At 46.0% G+C, this 22,284-nt stretch overlaps 2 protein-coding genes and 1 long non-coding RNA gene across 3 annotated transcripts in view; 1 reads left to right on the forward strand and 2 right to left on the reverse strand.

The window, feature by feature from the left end:
• Positions 1–2,516: 2,516 nt before the first annotated feature.
• On the reverse strand, positions 2,517–12,340 carry SFXN4 (sideroflexin 4). The gene is made up of 14 exons (XM_017809263.1): positions 12,250–12,340; positions 12,089–12,154; positions 11,710–11,784; positions 11,338–11,364; positions 11,195–11,249; positions 10,384–10,409; positions 8,910–8,960; positions 8,759–8,824; positions 8,605–8,673; positions 7,241–7,331; positions 6,240–6,355; positions 5,219–5,304; positions 4,029–4,143; positions 2,517–2,916 (listed from the first exon to the last, which is right to left on the reverse strand). The coding sequence occupies exons 1-14, from the start codon at positions 12,286–12,288 to the stop codon at positions 2,839–2,841; spliced, it is 960 nt and encodes a 319-aa protein (XP_017664752.1). The 5' UTR covers positions 12,289–12,340; the 3' UTR covers positions 2,517–2,838.
• A 1,267-nt stretch (positions 12,341–13,607) lies between these two features.
• Positions 13,608–19,403, reverse strand: PRDX3 (peroxiredoxin 3). The gene is made up of 7 exons (XM_017809264.1): positions 19,366–19,403; positions 19,220–19,295; positions 18,989–19,130; positions 18,126–18,261; positions 15,889–15,992; positions 14,869–15,034; positions 13,608–14,403 (listed from the first exon to the last, which is right to left on the reverse strand). The coding sequence occupies exons 1-7, from the start codon at positions 19,399–19,401 to the stop codon at positions 14,350–14,352; spliced, it is 714 nt and encodes a 237-aa protein (XP_017664753.1). The 5' UTR covers positions 19,402–19,403; the 3' UTR covers positions 13,608–14,349.
• Positions 19,404–19,442: 39 nt separating this feature from the next.
• LOC108494511 overlaps positions 19,443–22,284 on the forward strand; it is a 6,305-nt gene continuing 3,463 nt past the window's right edge. The window contains exon 1 of the long non-coding RNA XR_001873872.1: positions 19,443–19,492. This is a non-coding gene — a long non-coding RNA (uncharacterized LOC108494511). The remainder of the gene's footprint in view (positions 19,493–22,284) is intronic.

Raw genomic sequence — 22,284 nt, forward strand, 5'->3', positions numbered from 1 at the left:
GGTCTGAGAATGGGCAGCTGTAATAACAGACACTGTTACCAGACCTATTCCAGAAGCCTTACTCACAGAGCTGTAATGACATCAATTTGCTTAAAACATCCAAGTGTGGTGCCAGTGAATTTATAGCTTGTCTAGTTACCATGACGACTCAAAGTTCACCAATATATTATCTTCTATTTGTTGGCTTTGCTCTGCTGTTGGGTTTTGGGCTTTTTTCCTTGTTCCCACTGTGGTTCACGTAACTAGCATTTACTTTAGCCATTCCTAAATTAAGTTTAAAAAAGATGTGGGGAGAGGTGCAGGTCTTCATTGTAGTGCTAATTAATGTTTACTGAGAGTGGAATTAGACCTTATCTGCATTTACCTTTGGTATGTGACTGAAATAGGATTAACAGAGAAACAGGGGTTTAGAGAATTTAACTGTAGGATTTTGGCTGTGTCTCCACTATTAAAAGTTTGGAAGGAGATAAAAACCTTCACTGGGAGAGGCAGGCTGAGGCTTAAGCCTGTTCCACTTGACCCTGTGGTACCTAAAGAGCAGGGCCAGCCTCCTCCCAGCTCAGGAGAGCTGAGGGTGATGTGATCTGGTCAACTTGTGTCTCCTGTTGGCTGCTGTCAGAGATAGAAACATAGAACAGAATCATGGAATGGTTTGGAAGGGACCTTAAAGATCATCTAGTTCCCACCCCGTGCCACAGGCAGATGACCTTTGGCTCAGCAGACCCTCTGTACCACACAGTACCATTCTGTTATTGACTTTGATGGGATTTTACTGAAGAACATGACCCACAGAGGCAGGGCTAAGTGAGCCCTGTGGAGTTCAGCAGGTGGGAATGATCCTTTACCTTTAAAAAAATCACTCCATTGCAGTAGTGCAAACTCTTTGACACTTAGGGTTGGCAACTTGCAGACAGTATCCATATGGTCTTCCTGGAACAGCCTTAGAGCATGCTCCCCTCAAGTTCCAGGGCCTTAGGATGTGCTGTCCCTGTCCTCTTCCCCTGCCTGACCTTTCCCTGCAGTAAGTTGTTAAAGGCTCAAAAAAAAGGCAGAACTCAAACAAGAAACGAAACTCAACCCCCAACTTCCTGCTTTTGTTCAGATCCAAAAGCACAGCAGGAATCCTTTTCCTGCAAGAGACCAGGCCTGCTGTTTTTCCTTACTTTATTCTGTGCTGCTGCCTTCCTGTAGGATAGATTGGATTGGGAAGCCATTGGTTCCCTCACACCATGAAAGGAACTCTAATCCCCCAGCAACAGGAGAGCAGTGACCTGTGCATTGCACTCTAAGGAAGTTACATTATGGCAGGGTTTGGAGGCTGCACTTGTGATAATCACTGTCACAGAAATAATTTGACATTATTTAGTGCATTTTTCCATCCTTGTCACACACAGCTTTAGCAGCACCTCACGTAAGTATAGGCAGGGGTCAGAGAAGAGACAGCTCAAAGATCACTGAAGATGTCACAGTCTTCTGCAACATTTATGGAGCTTCTTTCCACTTTGTTCCTCCAGGAGAAGGTATGACCTGGATTTTGGGGCAGGTCAGCAAACCAGAGGAAAGCAGCTGTACCAGGCCAGATCAAAGATCTGTTCAGCCAAATGTCATATCCCAGGGGCCACCAAAGGCAGGCACAAGAAGAGGCTGAGAGCAGGTGAATAAGCTCTTTATTCTTTCTACTCACCTGTAGTATGGAGCTTATGAACTTCTGCTGCTGTGGCTCCCATGAACTTAGTATCCTTCAATGGATTCCTCTGATGGAAATGTCCAGTTTCCTCTTAAACTCATGTTGGCTTTTAGTATCCAAATGTCCTTCGAAGTTCAACTGTGTGTTGAGCTGCTTGCCACCACCCTAATTCCACTCCTGGTGTTAACAATGAGCTCACATTCATTACTTTTCACTCACCCATGCGGGGTTTACCCTGGGTTTACATCTGGTACTGTAAGCTCTTTCTGCAGCTCTTCCCAGACAGCTGTAGGCCCCTGAACAATGTTGTAGGATCAGCAAAACGTGTCACTGCAATGATCAACAGGGTAACCCTTATGCCACATATCAAAAGAGCTTTCTTTTGTTTGGATGAACACTGTCAACCTGCAAAAGTGGGAATTCCTCATTGTCCACAAGGTCAGAAAGACATGGGATTTCCCAATGGCTTCAGTGTGAAAAAACCAAGTTGTAAAGCTCAAGGGGCATCAGGCCTCACAGCTCCTTCCAGGATGTTGAGAAAGCCAGGAATTAATTGGCAGTCAAGTTTGACACCCATGTCCTGAACACTTCTTAAACAACTAAATTTAGCCAATATTACATTGCCATCAGGGTCACTTTGCCTTAGTGTCACTTTAAGGGCTGCCTCACTCATGTCTCATCCTTGACATGGGTGTTAAATACACTGAAACACACAAAGTGTTCTGAGAAGAACCAGCTTGACTTTACCCAAAGGAGTGTTGTTAAAGCCTTCCCCAGCTGTGTTCCTGGAAAGCAATGTGCCAAAACCTGCAGCAGTGACAGGACAAACGTGTACTCAACAGTCTTTTAATGAAGGAATCAATCAGCTGAGGAAGCACAGAACACAGGCTGTGACAAACACTGTGTTATGGTGCTTTCTGGTACAAATGCCACTTCCAGCATCAAGTGATGGGTGTGTTTCTGCCCCCAGGATGGGGCTTGCAAAGCCCTGGTGCCAAGTTCTGCCTCTTTACAGGCCACACCATCACACACCAAATCTGGTACATAGGCCACCACAGATCCACCATTCAGTCCCAAATGCCAGTGGGGTTTGTTGGTGCATCCATCATTCCCTTCAATCAGAGCACATGTTTATAAAGGAAAGCCCATCTCTAAATCCCCCTGTTGTAGAACAGCTCTGTTTCTTCTGTAGATGACAGAATCTCTGGCTCAAGGTCTGCTCTCTTTATCTGCAAGGGACAGGAAAAGGGAATCAACACCACCACAGCCTGGTAAACATATGTGAAGTATATGTTAAGCCCTTGTTACTGCACTGCACCTTGCACAAATTCAGTATCTGGGATTTGGGGCTCTTTGTTTATTTGAGGGATTTTGGTGGTGGTGGTGTTGTTTTGGGGCTTTTTTTTTTTTTTTGCTTCTCCAACATTTTCTACATGTGCACACATAAGGGAAAAAATACCTTTTATTTACGAACAGTGACATTATCTCCACTTACTATAGAATCATGGAATCATTTAATGTTGGAAAAGACCTTTAAGATCACCCAGTCCAGCCATAAATACATTTGGGTGACAGCCAGAAGAACTTCTGCTGTGGGCTGACTAATTGGGAAGCCCAAAGGGAACCAACCAACCAACACTATGAGTACATCACTTCTCACAAGTCCTCTCACTTATGTTCTGTTTACCCTTACTGTCATAAGAAATTAGGAAATCTTAAAAAAAAATAAATTAAATGCCAGAAACTTTAGGCAAATATAAGAAACCTGTGAAAATTGCAAGGCCCCAGTCTGTGATTTTCTGAGAATGTTCACACAGTGCTGATAAGAGGGAGGAAATAAATGCTTAAGGAACCCCAGGCTCCTCTTTCCCAGGGAACAGATTACACTTCCCATTTGAGCAAGGCAGAGTGAACAGCTGTCACAGGTGAGTTAATTTACCTCTCCACTGAGTTCATACTGACTCTGCATGAAAGAAAAAATTCTCATCTACATCCTTCCTTTCTCCTGCAGGACTGCACACAGTGCTGGAAGAGCCTTGGCTTAAATCTTCAAGACAGTCCTCCTGACCTTGCTTGCTTCAGACTGTCGTGAAAGTCTGTTAAATCTACATTGAAAAGTGTAAATATAAATAACACACAATGCAACTCAGAGCTAGAAGGTCCTGTGAGCCTCTGCCTAGTACATGGGCCTTCTCAAGCAGCCTTTCCACTGCCCATTTTGGATGTACCACATTAATCCTGTGGATTTTTTCATATGTGGCCCTCAGGCTGCTGGCCATAGCTCTGGAAGGACTATTTAATACCACAATAATCCTAAATCAATTCCTATGAAAGGACTTACCTCCCCACACTGTGGGAACATACTGAGTGAGACTGGCACCATCCCTGCTAGGACTGATGTAATCAGAACCATTCTCACTGCAGCCAAAGCATGAGGATTTTTCACCAGTTTTGCTCTGTCCAAGACATTGAAAAAGTATGTCAGTTTGGGCTTGAAAAATAATCTGACAGTGACACAAAGAACATTAGCCACTATTTTACTGGTTGAAATTGCACTGAAAGTAGTAATAACCTATGCTTACGGATCCTAAAGATGTTTCCTAACTTCATTTCCTATGTTCTTATTCCTAACTTCCTGTGCTTTCCCCTTGTTTTGTATTTGGCTGCAGCGTTTTCCAAGCCCAGATTGTCAAAATTAAGAAATAAGCAAGACCAAAGTGAACAAAAGGAGAGAAGGTGCATTAGTGCTTTAAAGTGTCTCGGTCCTTTGATTAAGAGTTTTCTTGCATTACCCTCTTTCCTTTCACATTTAGCTCCTGTGGGCAATCCTACTTTGCTTTGTGCAAAAATTTATTACCTGACATATATTTAAAATTTTATCTTACATCTCTATTTATGTCTTTTGCAAACAGGAGTCCCATAAGGTAAAAAAGGGGACAGGGAATCAATTCAGGCAATACCAAATTATATGACATAGATGATCCCTACCTGTACTATTTACACCACAGAGATTATCCCTACCAAAAGCTCATGGCAGGCTAGGAATTTTCTCAGAAAGCATACAATGTATTCTTCCTAGAATACAGGGGTTTAAAATGTTGCAAAAGCAAGAATGTGTTCTACAACCTATGGAAAACACTTTGAAAGCTGGGATCCAGCTTTAGCTGGATCAAGTGCCACATTACCTCTTCAAAAATACAAATCTGAGCTACGTGCTGGGAACAACCTTGAGACAGACCCTGGGACTCAGATCAAGGTAGGGAATGTAGGTGCTGGGAAACAGCCTGCCAGGAGAGCACAAACATGTTCCCTGCATGGGAACAGAGAGGAAAACCTCACAGTCTGGCACAACCTCCTGCACACCCTCAAAGCACAGATGCAAACATAACCAGATTCACTTGCTGATCTAAAAGAATCACAGCAGCTGAGCAGAACTTCCCAGGCAATCCCTTCTACCAGGGCACACAGGAATACTGCAAACCCAAGAAAAAACTGAGCAGGCACCCCCAGCCCCTCTGCAGTGCCTCTTACCTTTGCACAAAGTGCACAAGCACTTCTGGCAGGAAGAATGTTGTCCCAAACAAGACTGCTCTGGACAGGGCCGTTTCCCTAACAGCCTTCAGGGAGAGAGAAAAACAAATACTGTTAAAGCTCTCTGCAGCTTCAAACACTGCCTGCTTCTGGGAGCACTTTTTTATCTAATACCTTGGAGTTCCAAACAGCTGAATAGGGGATAAAAACATTTATTACAGGAATTCTTCCTTAAATGGAAACTAAGTGGCAAATACTCCACTTATCACTAAGAAATACCTTATATTGGTGCCATAATGAGTTTTCTTGCTATGATAATAATTTTCCTGAGACTTGCTTTTTCTAAGTTATGCTGAAGTTCAAACAATTGGTTATACCTTCTGGGCATCCTAACTAGCCTGTGTCAAATCTGAAGTTCTCTCTCCAGCTGTCCACAAATCTTTATGGTCATGCAGTTTCTTCCTCCCCTCTGGAAAGCAGCATAGAAAAGGAGGGTCACTGATAGCATCTAAAACGTGTCTCCTTGCTCTAATTCCCGTGCCAGCTTGTAGTGATGAGCAAAGCAAGGAGCAAATACAGTCAGCAACTGGAGCCCAAGGATAAAATGCAGTATCACACTGTAGATCAGAGCATTATCCTTAGGGAGGCACAGCTTTTATTCCCACTGTAGAAGGTGCACATGATGGGCACAGTACAGGGCTTTTCTCTGAGGTGTCCCATCAGAAGAAAGTCCAAGAGTCTTGTCTTCTTCTGAGGTGACCAGGGAAAGCAAAAGTGCCTGTGCCAGCATGACTGTGGCTCAACTCTGGCACTCAGTACATTGGTCTGGGAGGCTGCCAACCCTTGAAGACAAAAAGGCTGTGGAACCTGGTTCCAGAGACCTAGTCCATGCCTGCCCAAAGATTCGGCACCTGATCTGGGATTCCTCATTTCAATACATCCAACTCTGTCTACTCTCAGCATCACATTCCATTCTCAGCAGGGAATGGAAGCAAGCCCAGGGAGCCCTCCACCCCCTTACCTTCTCACCAGCATTCCGTGACACTCCTACAACCTTGCCATTCCTGTCCATCACTTCTATTCCATTCTCAAATTCTGGGCTTCTCACCACTGCTGCAGTAAATGCACTCGTCAGACCTGCAGGGTTAAAGAGGACTTTGCTTTAAAAGATCCAAAAGGACTTTCTTGATAGTAACATTTCCAGTTCAACTGTTCACAACTGAATAACCTGGTAGCTTAAGAGACTGCCCAATAAAAACCTACTTGGGATCTTAATCTTTGTTTCAGAAGCTTGAGCGAGACTGTAAGGCCCCAAACCTAAAAGGTGCTTTGGAAAACTCTGGGTGGACATCTCATATAAGTCAGAACAGAGGAGATGACGTGTTTCAATTTTCCCAATTTCCCCCTATGAAAGGCCAAAAATTTTTTTAATGTCAATAGAAACATAATAAATGACATCAAACAGTTGTCCTGGTGCAGCTTCACCATGGCTGTTGAGCTGTCCCAGTAATGAACCAAGTCCCACTTCTTCGCAAGGTTAATGATATTCTGGTGTAACACCTCTCCCTTTCTGCACTCCCAGCAGTTTTGCAGCCCCAGCCTGAGTCAGGAACTCTGCCTGTGCATACCCAGGGCTGTGTCACACTCTGGTGTCATCACACCAGGTCACAGCAGTGCCAGTGCTACTGCCCTCCTGGCAGTCCTGACGGCTTCAGGTGTATGTGTGAGCCAAAGAAACATTCCAAGTGCATCCCTGGGGATCTCTGGAGAAACACTGGCATGTCATGCGTGCAAAGGTCACGAGGGGGCTCTGCAGCTCTGAGGTTGAAACCAGCAAGACTCAAACGAGGTCAGCAACAGTGTTCAGTGAGCATTAACCTGCACAGAAAGGAGGGGGCCCAGCAAAGGCAGCCAGAGAAGAAACAGCAAGACCACCCCTGTTCCAGGGCAAGATAACTCTACTGTCAGGTGGGCAAATGGCCCTCAGACCAGCTGCACAACACACAGTTTCTTTCTACTCACCAAGCAGAGGAGCAGGTAGAAGTTTTCTGACGATTAGTTGTGTCAATGGACTCTTCAACGTGTAACGATTCATGAAAACAAGAGGGAGAGCCTAAGGCACAGGGAGGAAACAGGACCTTTATTAGGAATGTGCAGCAGTCAGTATGTGCAACAGGTCAGGAAAATAAATCTTTGACTTAGTACATAGTTATCATCTATGAAAATAAACAAATGCCCTGGTTTAACATTCCGACAAAGTACACACATGTTCTCTAGTTACTGAAGGTGCTTGTAATCACTCTTTAGATAAGAATACAAAATATTATAATAAAAACAGCATTAAACATTATTATGTAGAGGACAGCAGCAGTGGGAACACAAAGACAGAAAAAAGAAAACAGTTACCTCTAACTAATATTCCTTGGACATTTGTCCAACTGCCTCGTGTCACATATTGCTCTCTCCCTCAAACAGGAAACCTGGCTTATTTCTGTATTTTTCCTGATTCTCTGCAGTTTCAGCCCAATTCTATAATCCCATAATACAGTTGCAGGAAGTTTCATTTAGGAATGAATGGCCAGGACACCAGCTGCCCCTCAGAGTCTCCCTTGGAGGACAAAGGGAAGAACTCCCACCATCACCCAGGGCATAGCTGCCTCCCCAGATCTCTGTAACCCTGAGCTCTGCTGGCCCAACTGTTTTGCCCAGTGGACAGAGGTGAAAATCTTTCTACCAGAAGCAGGAACAGTTGCATTTTTCTGCCAGAAGGCTTATGAAAATCACTGCTGCGTGTGGAGAGTGAGGAGAGGCATTACAGGGGCATCTACACTTGTGATGAGTGTCAGGAGGATACCAGAGTTCATTCTGATGTAGCAAACTCCAGAAACCACAAATTCCTGTTCTGGTAGAGAGCACAGCCCTCAGCTACCTAACCCTCCTGGAAGGCCAATTTAGCTGCATTCAGTGCAGTATTTTCACAGCTATGCTGTTCCTGGGATCTGAGCAAACTCTATCCAATACAGATGCCTGCAGATTTCACCACATTTAGAGCAAGACAGATCTCTTCCACCACATCAAAAATCAACTACAACAACCCAGTGGCTTATTCTGTGTTTGTCAACCCTGGCCAGTTCTTCTCACCACCTGTTTGCTAAGCTTGCCGAGTAATAAAGAAAATGACATAAGAGGAAGCAGCAGAAGAAGCCAATCAAGATCTTGGCTGATAGATGACCAGAAAAAATTCTCATTTGGAACAGTTCTGTGGCAGGACATCAGAATAGAGCATCAGAGCACGATTCTGAAGGGCATCTGGCAGTTGATTACCCCAGTGCCTACTCCTTCTCAGGAGAGCTTATTAGGAAAGCAATCACTGAACAAATACATACCCCAACACAGGCTGCATAGGAGATGGCTCCCAAGCCAGCGAATATCTGCTTTTGGTGAAGTGAGTACTCCTAAGGAGGGCAAAAAAACCACACTGCATAAGTACATCTGCAAAACACTTGTAAATCAAGTTCAAAACCAAAAATTGACACATACTTCAGCCTTTGGGGTTCCATTGCCATTCAACAGGGTGAATGCTGTGGTATATGTGTGAAACACAAACTGCAGAAACAAGAGATTATAAAGAAAAATGAATTCAGCACTGAGACCAGAAGACCCATAAAAGTAAAAAGAAAGATGCAATTACCTGGAAAAAGAAAGTTGACTTTGCCTCGTGCTGAAGAGATGAAAAAATGACCTAAGAGAAAAACCCCACAAGAAAATTAGGTTTGATGAATGTAGAAGTTTTTGGTGCAGAAGCACCAAGGGAACTGCTGTGGTACTATTGGCAGCAGTGTCAAAGGCTTCAGTCAGTGCCCAAAGTCATTTGCTTTGATTCTAGGCTATGTTTTCTTGTTACAAAGGTGACATGTTCATTTTTTCTATCTAATATAAAACACAGAAACCTATATAAAACACAGAGACACAGTTGTTAAAACACTATGTGTAAGAATATTTGAGCAAGATGCCTTCTTACCCAAAATAAAAAATGTACTTGTACCCATGAAGCTTAAATAGATGCAAATAAAATAACTCAGGTAATAAAATTGTAGTTAAAAAACAGAATGAGAAAGGGTCAGCTTGGTTTTGCTGGGACTATAAATACTAGACCTAACTGCTCTAAGAGCAAAGACTTTAGCAGTTACTTGCCAACTCCTTCTCAAATCCAGACAGTGAATAAGAATTCAGTTTTAATAAACTACAGCCTTTCTTGAGTTCTGACCTACCAAGCTCAAGGTGTGGAGCACTCACAAAGAACAGAGTCAATCAAGATAAAGCAAATATTGAATAACAGGAAAGCAGAGAATCTCCAGAGCCTCAGAGGAGCATCAGTAATTCATTTAATATTAGTGGATCAACTGTCCTTATTATTAGTACCACCACTGAATCCAACCATACCTATGAAGGAGCATTAAGCTGTAAACATCATAAAGAAGTATTTCTGTTAATTTTATTACTGCTCTTAGTGAATTTAACAGCCACCAAGACTTTCACTGTACTTCCTAGTAGCAGCATGTAAGTTCATGCAGTAATCTCTAAAGGGACTGATGTATCTCAGCATGTATATCATAGTCCAAACCCAAAGACATCTAAGTCAGTAAACATGCATATCATTCCAGCTACAAGTTTTATGAAACAAAATGGTGCAATTTTTGAGCACAGCAACAGGAGTTTATTTTTATATCTTTGGTAATTTATTGACAACACCATTTCCTACTTGCAAATGCACGATCTGCATAAGAAAAAACTCGTATTCTGGGTCTGAAACACAGAAACACGAGGCACCAAGTCCTTCCTACTGCAGTTCCAGATTTTTGAGTTTAAACAGACCAAAACTAGGCCTTTTTCTCGATGCTGAATGGTTTCACCTTGCATCAGGTGAACAATCTCTTGGAATACTGCTGAAGGAAGGCAGCTCACAGGTTTGGACAAGGAGGGTTCTTTAAGGGCTCAATTTCCAGGTTACTCAGCACTTCCCATAAAACAGAGGTCTTTTAAACAGCTTGTGCTGAAAGTACAGTGAAGCAGCCCAAAACCTTCCACTCCCTCCCTCCAACCCCTGGCTATGGAAAAATATAAGCCTTGCCAGATGCACACTGGCATCTGTCATGGTTACTCACCCACGGAAGAGTCACGGGCACAAAAGCTAAAAATTAAAAAAAAAAAACAAGAAAACTGTATTTCAGTAAAAATAACTGCTGTGAGTCTAGATGGATGGTCTTGAGCAGAAAATTCCCCTAACTTCCCTCTCCAGTTTCAGCTCCAAGTAAAACCCTGCCCACAAACCCAACCATCAGCATGAACTTCAGTCCTAACCTTTGTCTCTCATTTGAGAAGCCCCAACAGCTGCTCACAGCTTACAGCCAAAAGGAGCCCCCAGGAACTCCACTTCCATGGCTACTTGGAAACCAAAGAACTGAACAGAAGTTCAACTTTCTGCTCAGAGAGAGAGAGAGAGAGGTGGCCACAAAGGCTGCCCCAGCTGTGAGTGGTTACAGGAGATAGTGAGTAAATACCCTAAGTATGGTTGTATCTGATGCTGCCTTGGCTCCCTAAACAACACCCCAAGCACATTTTATCTGCCCCCACAGCAAGTAAAGTCATCAAGCAGCCACATCCATCAAGGGAAAACCTACTTTATAGTACACTGTTATATGTGGAGGGGTTTGGGAACTCATTCCTGACAAGAAACGGAGACTGGTCAGACCATTTCCATCTAGATGAGCAGATAAATCATGAGAAAAATTCCTTAAGAGGAACACAGGAATAAATAAATCTTCCACAGATATGACAAAAGTCTACAAGTAAAAGTCTACTTGCTTTTCTGTATGGAGAAGAGTATCTCTGTAGTATCACAGCAGCTATTTACTACAAGCTATTCCCCCTTGAAGCTTCAGTCACATACACAAAACTTCATTTAAGGGAATTTACCTGGAGGTCTAAACAAAACAGGAATTATGTCGTTGGTATCAGGATGTACACTGGACTTAAAAAAAAAAAAAAAGGCAAATTAGAACACCTTTGCCATACTTGAATAAGGAAAAAAAAAATTTCTAAATATTTGGTAAACTTACCAGGCTTAGCAAGAAGGCTTGTCTTGTCTAAACAATTTGAAAATTCGGTTAGTAATCAAATTTTAGAAGAGACTGCATAAAAACTTCTTTCTACATTTATTATATCTCTTTTTCTAATAACTTGTTTTTATGTGAAGTGCTGTACATTGGTACATTTAATTATTTTTTACCTAAAATTTCTCTCCATATACTCCTTGTTGAACATAAGATACACCCCGTGTGCTGGGTGACAGCACCAAAGCACACACTATGGTAGAACAGAAGGTTAACTTTAAAAACTTTAACTAGTAGGTATTTTAAAACAAAAACCAATTTAAATATGGCTAAAAACCTAAGCATTTATGTTAAGACTTTAACTGCACTCCAAAATACCTGATTATTGTCTATGGGCTCACTTAGGGTCTTCCCCTTCATCTGTATTAATAACCTGGCTCTTTTTATTTCATCCTGCATTTGAGAGAAAAATCAGAACAAACAAAATATAACTCAGATTTCAATATTCTGAAGTGCAATATATCAGTTTGAAACCACTCCCCCTTGTCCAATCACTCCGTGCCCTTGTCCCAAGTCCCCCCGCTCCAGCTGCCTCGCAGCCCCTCCAGGCGCCGGAACATCCCCTTTCCCGGCACATTTCTCATACTTCATGTGCCCTCAGCAGCCTCCGCAGTGACGCGGTTTGCCGGCCCGGCACAGCGCGGTCCGCCGGCTCGGTCCCTCACGCCCAGCACGTTCCGTGCCCCCCGGTACTCACCGAGGACTTGAGGAGCAGCAGGGGATCCAAGACATCCGCCCAGAGGAGAAACCTCTGGAAGAAAGACTGAGGGAGACACGGTCGGGAAAGACAAGGCGTTGTTTAGAGACAGCCCGGCCCCTCCATCCCCCCCATCCCTGACCCGCGCCCCCGTTCCCGACCTGTCCCTCCGCCCTCCACAGCCGCAGGTTGGCGTCCATGGAGCCGCGGCACCGGAAGGGCGCGGCCGGGCCGGTCCGCCCGCCGCACGCTCCGCCCGGGCACGGAGCCGCGATCCCCGCGCCCGGCCGGGCCCCGAGCGGGGCCGGGAAAGGATGGATCGCCTTTTCCCAGTCCAGCGGCTTCCCCCGGCAAGGCAGAGCCAAGGCGCAGGGCTGCAGGGAAAGCCCCCCCGCGATGCTTTGGGGTGAGCGAGGCAGCGGGAGGACAGGGTCAGGCGAAGCCGGTGTGTGGCTGCCTCGAGGTCTCTCAGGCACAAACCGGCCCCCGGCACCTCCGGGGCTGGGTTTGGGTCCCTGAACTCTGCACGCAGTTAATTACAGGTACTGCAGAGCCAGAATCACAGAATCAGTTGATTGGAAAAGGTTGGAAAAGACCTCTGAGATCATCCAGTCCAAACCACAACCCTTGTCACCCAGACCAAGGCACTGAGCGCCAGGTCCAGTCTTCCTTTGAACACCTCCAGGGATGGTGACGCCACCACCTCCCTGGGCAGCCCATTCCAATGTCTAGTTTCTGTGGAGAAATTCCTGCTCATGTCCAACCTAAACCTCCCCTGGCACAGCTTGAGGCCATTTCCTCTCCTCCTGTCCCTTGTTCCCCAGGAGCAGAACCAGACCCCCACCTGGCTGCACCCTCCTGTCAGGGAGTTGTAGAGAGAAAAAAAGCCTCCCCAAGCCTCCTTTTATCCAGACTAAACACCCCCAGCTCCCTCAGCTTCTCCTCATGGGACTCGTGCTCCAGACCCTTCACCAGCTTCATTGCCTTTCTGTGGATTTACTCCAGCTCCTCAATGTCCTTCCTGCACTTAGGGGCCCAAAAGTGGGCACAGCACTTGAGGTGCAATGAGTATTGGGTTTATTGGAAAAATTACATGGTTACATTTCACCAAACAACCAAACACTGGGACTGAAAACAGATTTGCCTGTGCTGGAACCTGGAGCATCACCAGGAACTGCACCACGTCATTTTCCCATCCTTTGTCACACTGCAGCATCAATACCCATTACAAAACTAACTTAGGACAAAACCCCTTGGCCAAGGTGGTTCCCTTGTGCTTCTTTGCTCAAGAGGATGGAAGATGAAAAACAGACACCCACTGAGCCTGGTACTGATTTATCCAGCCCTCCAGCAGCACACCTACTACTGTCTATGGCCTGCTCCCCACAGGCAGCTGTGAGTTGCTGGCTGTGAACAAACAGCAATACAGGAGAGTTCCTAAGGCAATGCAACACATTCAAAATAGAGAAACAGGACTCTTAGGGGGAAAAGTGAAAGAAAAGACAAGCAACACACCTGCTGCTAGTCAGTGTTAAGATTATTTTATTATAGCTAGAGATAGGCTACATTGGTTTCAAGCAATACAAGAGTCAAGCAAGTTCAAATGAGAGGAGTTGCCATTAAGCTCCAATAAGGACACTATGGGGGTTCAAGTTTTTACCATCTCCCAAACAAATGAAAGTTCTTCATGCTTGTTAATGCTTCCTGTGTAGCTGCACAGCAGTTTTGACCATATGCAGGATTAAAATGGCACATATTTACATTCATGGTTTAGTGCATTTACACACAAAAGCAATGATTTAGTACCTTGTTACATTCATCTCCTTCTCCGCAAAATTCATTAAAAACAAACCACGCACCACAATTTTATCTTATGTCTTGTCCATATTGTTTCAAACCCTTGTTACAGAACTTAATGTCATGTGAGAAAAGGAAATGCAGGACACTTTCTGGTCCAAAACTAGTTAAGGAAAGAGGAAAAGCCAGTGTAAGGTAACTGTACTTTGTGTATTCATCACATTGAGGAAGATGACTAGTGGTCACAGAAATTCATGAAGCTAAAATTGCAAAGTGGGGGGAAAGCCTTAGTTTTTACCCTTCTGTTTAAAGTAAGACAAGGGAGTCAGTAGATATTTCAGCATTTAATTTCTTCATAAACATGAGAAAATAAGAACTTTTATTTTCAATTTTTACAATCACAGCTGCTTTCCTAATGTCTTCAGTTTATGGTAACTAAGAGCTTTGTCCACATATTTGAGTGCTTATGTATGCACCTTCTCAAAATATTCTTTAGAACCTTCTGGGCTTGGTTTGATCTGTAAAGAAAAGAAAACTTAATTATTATTTGCTACAGAGAAGATAAAAAAACCACATATTTGACACTTTATCCAAGAAAATCCATGCATATTTTACAAAAACAATAGGCTGTTTCTACATTAGGTTGAAAAATGAAAGCCTAAATGATATACAAGCTGCTTCTTGAATATTTTAAGTAAATAACACATTTTTCCAGTTGAATTACAAGGCATTAAATCAGTAAAAAAATCTGACGTCGGTGGAGAGTGCAAGTCAAATTTAGAGTTTTAAACACAATTTGCATCTCCTAAACGGAAACCGGTGATTTTCTTCACAGAAATCCCACACAGACAGACTGAACCTGAGGTTTAGGCAGCAGGCACAGGCTGAGCGAAGCCCCTCGTGCTGCAGCAGCTCCCAGCCCTGCAGACGTGCACACACGGGCCAGTGTCTGTATTCAGAGCAGAGACTCAGCAGGCACTGACCGTCGGCGAGTCTGGAGTCCAGTTTGCCGGGCAAACCTCTCCGTGCGTTTCCACGAACTGGAAGGCCTTCACCAGCCGCAGGGTCTCCTCCACGCTGCGCCCCACGGGCAGGTCATTGACGCTCAGGTGCTTGATGACCCCGTTGGGATCAATGATGAAGAGACCTCTGCAATCGAGCGGGAATTTAGGGAACGCCAGGCACATTCCGAGCCCGAATACAAGCAAATGGATGGGCTGTTCCAGCAAGGTGGTTATTCCTAGATGTGGTTATTCCTAGGTACCAAATGCTGTACTGCTGCTCTTAAGTGATATCTTGTTTGTTAGTGACCAAAAGCCAGGAACCAGCCAACTGCTGTGGTACTGTGAAATCACAAAGTATGCATAAAGACCACTCAGTCGAGACAGATGTACAGCAAAGGCAGAACTCATAACTCCACCTGTACTTCAAAACTGGTACCTGGCATCCTTCCCATGTCCTTCTGATCAAATCTGAAGGTATTCAGTAAAGAGCTGATTATGCATTAAGCTACTAAATTAAATCCTGCTGGATATAAGCACTTGTGAAAACCAAAGTCCCAATTTTACCATACTATTTAACTTAATCCATCAGCAAACAAATGTCAGGAGTTCCTGATCCAAAGATGGAATCAGGAAGTGAAAGTCTCCAGAAGACTGCTATCTAGCCCATTGTTTCTTGGGGACTACTATTGAAAAAAATTTAAGAAACTGCTTTTCTATGCTACTCTTGTTTTCCTTAGAGACATGGAGTTCTCCCCCTCTCTTGGAACTGTTTTTCCCCTGCATGCACTGTCAGAGAGGCTGGAACCATTCTGAGCTTCATGGCCATAATGGCCACGTGCCCTTTTCCTAGGGAGGGCTCCAGCAGCTCTGCAGCAAAAATGACATCTGTGGGTCTTCATTTGATCCTTGTGCTGTTTCCCACACAGGAGAGGACTGGGCAGCTTTCCTTGGTTTAGACTGGGCTGTGTCATAACAGAGTTCCTGGAAATCATGCCTTACCTTAGTGCTATGCCAGGTCCTTCTAGCAGCACTCCATAGTCACGGGAGATTTGTTTGGTGAGGTCTGACAGAACTGGAATATTCATTTTGCCCAAACCGCCACTCTGGAGGAGAGTAAGATTCCATTTGGTTACAAAACACTTGATACTCTTTAGGGTAAACTCACTCAAAACACAATCATTCCATTTGTTCCATGAAAGGAACCAGGAGTGTGTGTTGTTGTTTGGGTTTGTTTTGTTTGTTTTAAAGTAGTCAGAAACATTTGGTTTCTTTGCAACATGAAAACCTGTTTTGCACTGAGCACTTTAGAGCTGCATATTTTGGTGGTAAAAGGCAACCAATGGCAACAGTCACAAATTTTCAGGAAAATTTTCATTGTACTCTAATCAGGAGCTTTGAATACAAAAATTTCTACTGCATATTTAAGTGTTCAGAATTAAATAAGATGAACATGATGGGGAGGGAAGGGAAAAGTGCATATTGTGAACAAACAAGTGTTGAAGCACAAGTCTTTGGGCACAGGTCTTATGAGGAATGGCTGAAGGAGCTGGGGCTGTTTAGCCTGGAGAAAAGGAAGCTCAGGGGGGACCCTGTCACTCCCTACAACTCCCTGACAGGAGACTGTAGTCTCCTGAGGTGGGGGCCAGTTTCTTCTCCCAGGTAACAAGTGACAGGACAAGAGGAAATGGCCTCAAGTTGCACTAGGGGAGATTCAGATTGGATATTAGGAAAAATTTCTTCCCAGACAGGGTTATCAAGCATTGGAACAGACTGCCCAGGGCAGTGGTGGAGTCACCACCCCTGGAAGTGTTCAAAAACCATGAGGATGTGGCACTTGAGGACATGGTCAGTGGTGAACATGGTGGTGGTGCAAGGTTGATGGCTGGACTTTATAATCCTAGAGGTTTGTTCCAACCTTAACCATTTTATGATTCTAAGCACACACGCTTGGTATGTCAGAGTTCTGCTGCTCTATTCAGTGCATGCATTTTTTTTTCTTCTCCTCCCACAAATCAATTTAAATACTATTTGGAGAGTCAAACAAGATTTCTTTCAGTTTTGCTACATACTGGAGCTGCAAGAGAAATAAGCCCTCTAACCTTGAAACAAGGCTGGAGTTTGTTAGCTTTGCTATTCCTGGCATCACCAGTGAATCACTGTGTAATCTCAGTCACTCAGACCCTGATCCTGAAAACACTTGGCTGCAACAGAGTTCTCACAGGCAGAGCTTCAAGCACAGATGTCAGAGAAACCAAGGCCTCAGTTTCTCTGGGTGTCAGCTTCCTTTCAGCACCATCATGGAATTCCTTCCCCCCTGTGCAGGATGTTTTGCTACACATGCACCTGAGCAGCACGGCCAGCACACACTGAGCAGCTTTCCAATAAATCCACGAAGTCAGTCCACAACCACATTTTAGAGCTCTGAACAAAGCATTCAGAGAATAAACATCCTTGATAGGCTCAGCCAAGCTGTATTAAATCCAGCACACTGTCCTGGCCCCCCTGCATGTCACAGCAGCACCTGAAGGCACTCAGCCTGTGAGCACTCCTGCACACTGCTGCCCACAGGGGTCGTGGCTGATGGCACAGCCTGCACCTTCCTGTGACACTTGTGATTCTCTACAACTAACTCAGCTGGTGAGGTCCTTTATGCAATTAAGAGCATGTATTTTACATACATCTGAAAGAGGCTTCTCTCCAGTTCAAGGCTGTTTGCTCACTTTCTTTCCCTAAAGAAAGCCAAACCCCTCCATTTACACTGCAAGAGCAGAACCCTTTCAGCAAGTGAGAGTTAATAATACAAGTGCTCCAATAAACTGTTGGTTCTTCTGCTTCCCTTCTGAAGCCACCACTGTTAGGCACTGCATAACAATAACAACTTAGACAGCTGCTGTTCATTTTCTGTCATAGTTTCTGTGCACTATCAGCTGTAACAGATATCTTAGGGCTGTGACATGTACACTGAGCATTTGTCTTTTGAGATAAATGTACAAGAATAAACATTACTATCAACAGAGCAAAACATGTTAAAAAAACCAAGTAATTAAGAAAAAGAGAAAGAAAACAAAGATTGATGTCAGAATTATGTCAACAAATGTAGAAGTTAATCACATACCACTTTAGGCAGTCTATTAAAAAATCAGTGTTGGCACAATTATTTATTCAATTCCTCTGGAGCTCTTGTGAAAAGAAACCAAACCAACAGAAAAAGCCTGAAACAGATGGTTGATTCATACCTTTCGTGGTGTATTTATCCAGGCCAGATGACAAAAATGAGAGTCCACTGAAACTGCCACCACTTCACAGTTCACATCACGAAATTCATTTGCTTTGTTGCTGAAAGCCACGATTTCCGTGGGGCAGACAAAGGTGCTGGGTGAGAGGAGAGATCAGGCTGTAAATGGTTCTACAGTCCTTTCCGGGAATTTTTTAGAAACGACTCTCATGTCTGTTTCTAGGCACTAATGCAGCAGAGCGTTTTCTTTAGCCCAGTAATTTTAACCATGTTTCCTGTTCAAGATTAGTTTCAGTCATAGCTGTGGAGCTGGTGTGCCAGTTTCCCTAACAGATTCTTTGCAAAGATGAAGAAACTGCCTCTGCTAGGCACTCTCTAAACAGAGAGATTTTGGAAACTATAGCAGGAAGGACTGCAGGTTAAACCCTCCCCCGTGTGCCTACCAGGATGCTCTTCGAGATTTAAGTCTTCTGACAGACTTAACCCCATCGGGTCACATTTTGCCTTGCAGCCATGAAGCTGCAGTTCTGCTGGCCCTGCTGCTGCCTAAAGGAGAGTCTCCAAGGCAGCCCCAAATACCCTCAAACCAAACACCCTCACCCCTGGGGTCTGACCGTAAGAGGAACCACATCCACCTCCTGAGGCAGTCCCCTGCAGGCAGAAGATGCTCTCCCGCCACCATATCCACTGCTTTAACACACGGTGGCCATTTGTCCCCAGTCTAATCACCCACGCTCTAGAAACAGGCACATCTGCCTTGCAAGACCGGCCCAAATCGGGTAAAACCAGCGACGACCCGCCGCGCCTGCGATGACCTTCAGCAGGGCGGGAGGCCCACCGGGACGGGGAGAAACCCGCACTCACAAGTCCAGCGGGTAGAAGAAGAGAACCAGGTATTTCCCCTTGAAATCATCCAGGCTCAGCTCCTTGAACTCTCCGTTCACCACGGCCGTTCCCTTGAAGAACGGGGCGTGCTGTGTCACGGCCGGGCCGAGCCGCGCGGCGCCTGCGGGGCAGAGCAGGGAGCTGGGGCTGGGGCCGGGCCCGGCATCGCCGCGGGCGCGCCCGCCGTTCAGCCCGCCCGTCCGCACTTACCGGCGCTCAGGGCGCGGCGGGCGCAGGGCGGGGGCAGCGCCGTCACCCTCCTCCCGGCGGCGGCAGCGACGGGCACCTGCGGGGGACAGGGGTCAGAGCCGGGCCGGGCCGCGCCGGGCAGGGCCCGCGGGCGGGCGGGCACTCACCGCGGCCCGCAGGAGCCTCCCCAGCGCGGCGGCCATGTCGAGCGGCGGGCGGGACGGAGGGACGGGCACGATGGAGGGACGGAGGGACGAGGGGGCGGGGAGAACCCGGGATCGCGGGAGCGGTTGGGTAAGAAGGGGCCTCCGAGGGCGGCAAGATCAGACTGTGACCGAGCGCCGCCTTGTCAAGGCACCGAGTGCCGCTTCCAGCCTTGCCTTTAATAACGGTGACTCCACCACCTCCCTGGGCAGCCCATTCCAATGTCTAATCACTTTATATGAGAAGAAATTCTTCCTTATGTCCAACCTAAACCTCCCCTGGTGCAGCTTGTAATCATTTCCTTCTCGTCCTGGGAGCAGAGCCCGACTCCCCCCCCCGGCTCCCCCCTCCTGTCAGGGAGTTGTAGAGGGTGATGAAGTTCCCCTGAGCCTCCTTTCATGCAGACTAAACACCCCAGCTCCCTCAGCTGCTCCTCACAGGACACCTTCTCCAGACCCTCCACCAGCTCCATTGCCCTTCTCTGGACTCTCTCCAGCCCCCCAATGTCCTTCCTGCACTGAGGGGCCCAGAACTGGACACAGCACTCAAGGTGTGCCCTCACCATTTCCAAGTGTACCTGGTGCTGTACCCGGGCTGAGCCCCTCAGCCACACAGGCTGTGCTCAGGTGCTGGTGGTGGTGTTTGCTCTGGGACCTGGGTTTGGTGTGTGCTGGTACAGGCTGGCTTGTGCTTAGAAGCCTTCCAGATACAGACTTTACAAACGCAGTTGGCTCAGACTTCGCTGAACTCACTCAGGTTATAGTTACAGAATCACAGAATATTCTGAGTTGGGAAGGACCCGCAAGGCTCATGGAAGTCCAACTCCTGGCCCTTCACGGGACACCCCAACAATCCCACAATGTACCCGAGACATTGTCCAAACACTCTTTTAACTATGACAGGCTTGGTGCCGTGACCACTCCCCTGGGTCCTAATATCCAACCTAAACCTCCCCTGGCTCAGCCTCATGACATTCCCTCAGGTCCTGTCTCTGGTCACCAGAGAAAAGAGATTGGTACTGCCTCTCCTCTTCCCCTCCCGAGGAAGTTGGAGACTGGAGTGAGGTCTCCCCTCAGTCTCCTCCAGGCTGAACAGACCAAGTGACCTCAGCCGCTCCTCACACGGCTTCCCCTCAAGGCCCTTCACCATCTTCATAGCCCCTAGTTGTTTAATCATAATGGAACAATTATTGTGTGCCAGCCATGTGCCTGCTCATCTTCTCTTGACTGTGAGCTGATGCAAACCCAAGTCACTGTCTCATTTCCCTCACAGGCACTTGCTGCTGGTGATCAGCAGCAGCTCTGTGTTAACCTGAATGTGTCTATGTTTGCCTTGAGGATTGTCCCAGTTCAGTCGGCTGCAGGGACCATCCCTGTGAAGCCACATGGATCCATCCCTAGGAAGAGCAGTTTGGGTGTGTGTTACCTCTGCAAGAGGTAAGAGAGTCACAAATGCCCATTGCAGGCTTCCCATCTCCTGCCAGGGAAAGCAGTGCGGGGAAGGTGCATGGCTTGTGGAAGGGACCACACCTGACATGTGTAAGACTTCATTTCCTTGCAGCTGTGGTTTTCAGAGAGGCTGCTGTCAAAACCCAGGCCCCCACAACTCTTACTAAAGGAGCTACTTGAGCAGAGTCACTTGGGCAGTACGAGGTTTTCTCAGGCTGTTTTTGTTGAATGCCTGATGGTGGCAGCAACAGAGATCATCTTCATGAAGAAGTGCCAACTGCCTTCCCGTTTTAGGCCATGTGCTTTGGAACAGCACGAGCAATGTGCACAGCCCAGAATACTGAAAATCACTTTCTGAAAGTCCATTTTTCTTTTCTTAGCTTCTTTCTGTGTGTTCTTTCATCTAAATAGTCAAACTGAGTTGAATCCAATTTCCCTTCTTATAGCCAGAGTGACATGAGAGGGAAGAAAATGTGGACACCACAGGATATGGATACCCCAGTGTGGGCTCCACCTGCGTAGTAGTATAACTGCTTCCTGCATCCATTGGTTTCCTTGAATTCAAATAGACATCACAGTTGCTTTTGATTTTAAGGCTGTTCCCTTCAGGCTCAACACCTGCTGTCAGGCTCTGAGTGTGTACTTGAACGTGTGTGCACAAGTGCAGGGCTGGGTCAGTGAACTACCAGGCTCTGAGTTAAGGAACCTTCTGTACCCCTTGCTTCTCATTAGTGCTTCATTAAGGGACACCTGAAGGTCTGTGAGAGAGAAGTTCAGTTTTGTCTCTTGCTGATAAACCAGGGCTGCTGAAAAGTGCCAGCTGGATTGAGACTCTGCTGGGAAGGTCACTGGCTGAACAAGGAGCATTGGCTGGTTAAGCTACTCAGTTTAATTGCACATACGTTGCCTAAAATTTGGGAGCATTCTTGCTTAAAAACCCTAAAAGTAGAAGCAAGTAAACTATTTGTACGTTAGAAAGTATGTCAGGTAGACTGTGGGTGAGCTGTGCCCTAGTCTGCACCCTTGGATTTGGAGAGGAAAGGAGTAATTATGGAAAGTCATGACCACGGCAGAGGTGTTGGAGGTCTTTGTGCCACTGCTGAGGGCTGAAAGTGGAGCAGTGAGCAGGGAAGCTGAGTCGGGACACCTGTGGAGCAGTGGCTGTAGGTAGAGAGCAGCAAAAACATCAGCCATTCCTTGGGCCATTTCCTTAAAGAGCAGTGCAGGATGGCGTGTCTGTGTTCAACCCTGCACACCAGGACATCACTCCGATGGACAGACATGCTCACCCAGACGAGTCCCCTGGGGCTGGGCAGCAAATTGTGTGCCCAGGGGTGGCTGGGCCTCAGTGGTTGCTTTCCCTCAGTTGTGGGAGCTGCATTGTGGCAGCAAGAAAAGGGTTATTGCTCGGATTTCCTGAGGATGGCTGTCTCA

This window comes from Lepidothrix coronata, unplaced genomic scaffold (assembly GCF_001604755.1).
Source record: "Lepidothrix coronata isolate B3197 unplaced genomic scaffold, Lepidothrix_coronata-1.0 Scaffold25, whole genome shotgun sequence".
Classification (NCBI taxonomy): domain Eukaryota; kingdom Metazoa; phylum Chordata; class Aves; order Passeriformes; family Pipridae; genus Lepidothrix; species Lepidothrix coronata.

Excerpts from the sequence above, each read along its gene's own strand:
- PRDX3 (XM_017809264.1), bottom strand. The coding sequence starts at position 19,401 with ATGGCCGCCGCGCTGGGGAGGCTCCTGCGGGCCGCG. Across the intron at positions 19,131-19,219 it reads CCGCCGCGCCCTGAGCGCCG|GCGCCGCGCGGCTCGGCCCG; the intron begins GTAAGTGCGGAC and ends TCTGCCCCGCAG. Across the intron at positions 18,262-18,988 it reads TTCTTCTACCCGCTGGACTT|CACCTTTGTCTGCCCCACGG; the intron begins GTGAGTGCGGGT and ends CCTCTCACCCAG.
- SFXN4 (XM_017809263.1), bottom strand. The coding sequence starts at position 12,288 with ATGGACGCCAACCTGCGGCTGTGGAGGGCGGAGGGACAG. Across the intron at positions 11,250-11,337 it reads AAGCCTTCTTGCTAAGCCTG|TCCAGTGTACATCCTGATAC; the intron begins GTAAGTTTACCA and ends TTTTTTTTTAAG. Across the intron at positions 2,917-4,028 it reads TGTTCCCACAGTGTGGGGAG|ATAAAGAGAGCAGACCTTGA; the intron begins GTAAGTCCTTTC and ends TGTCCCTTGCAG.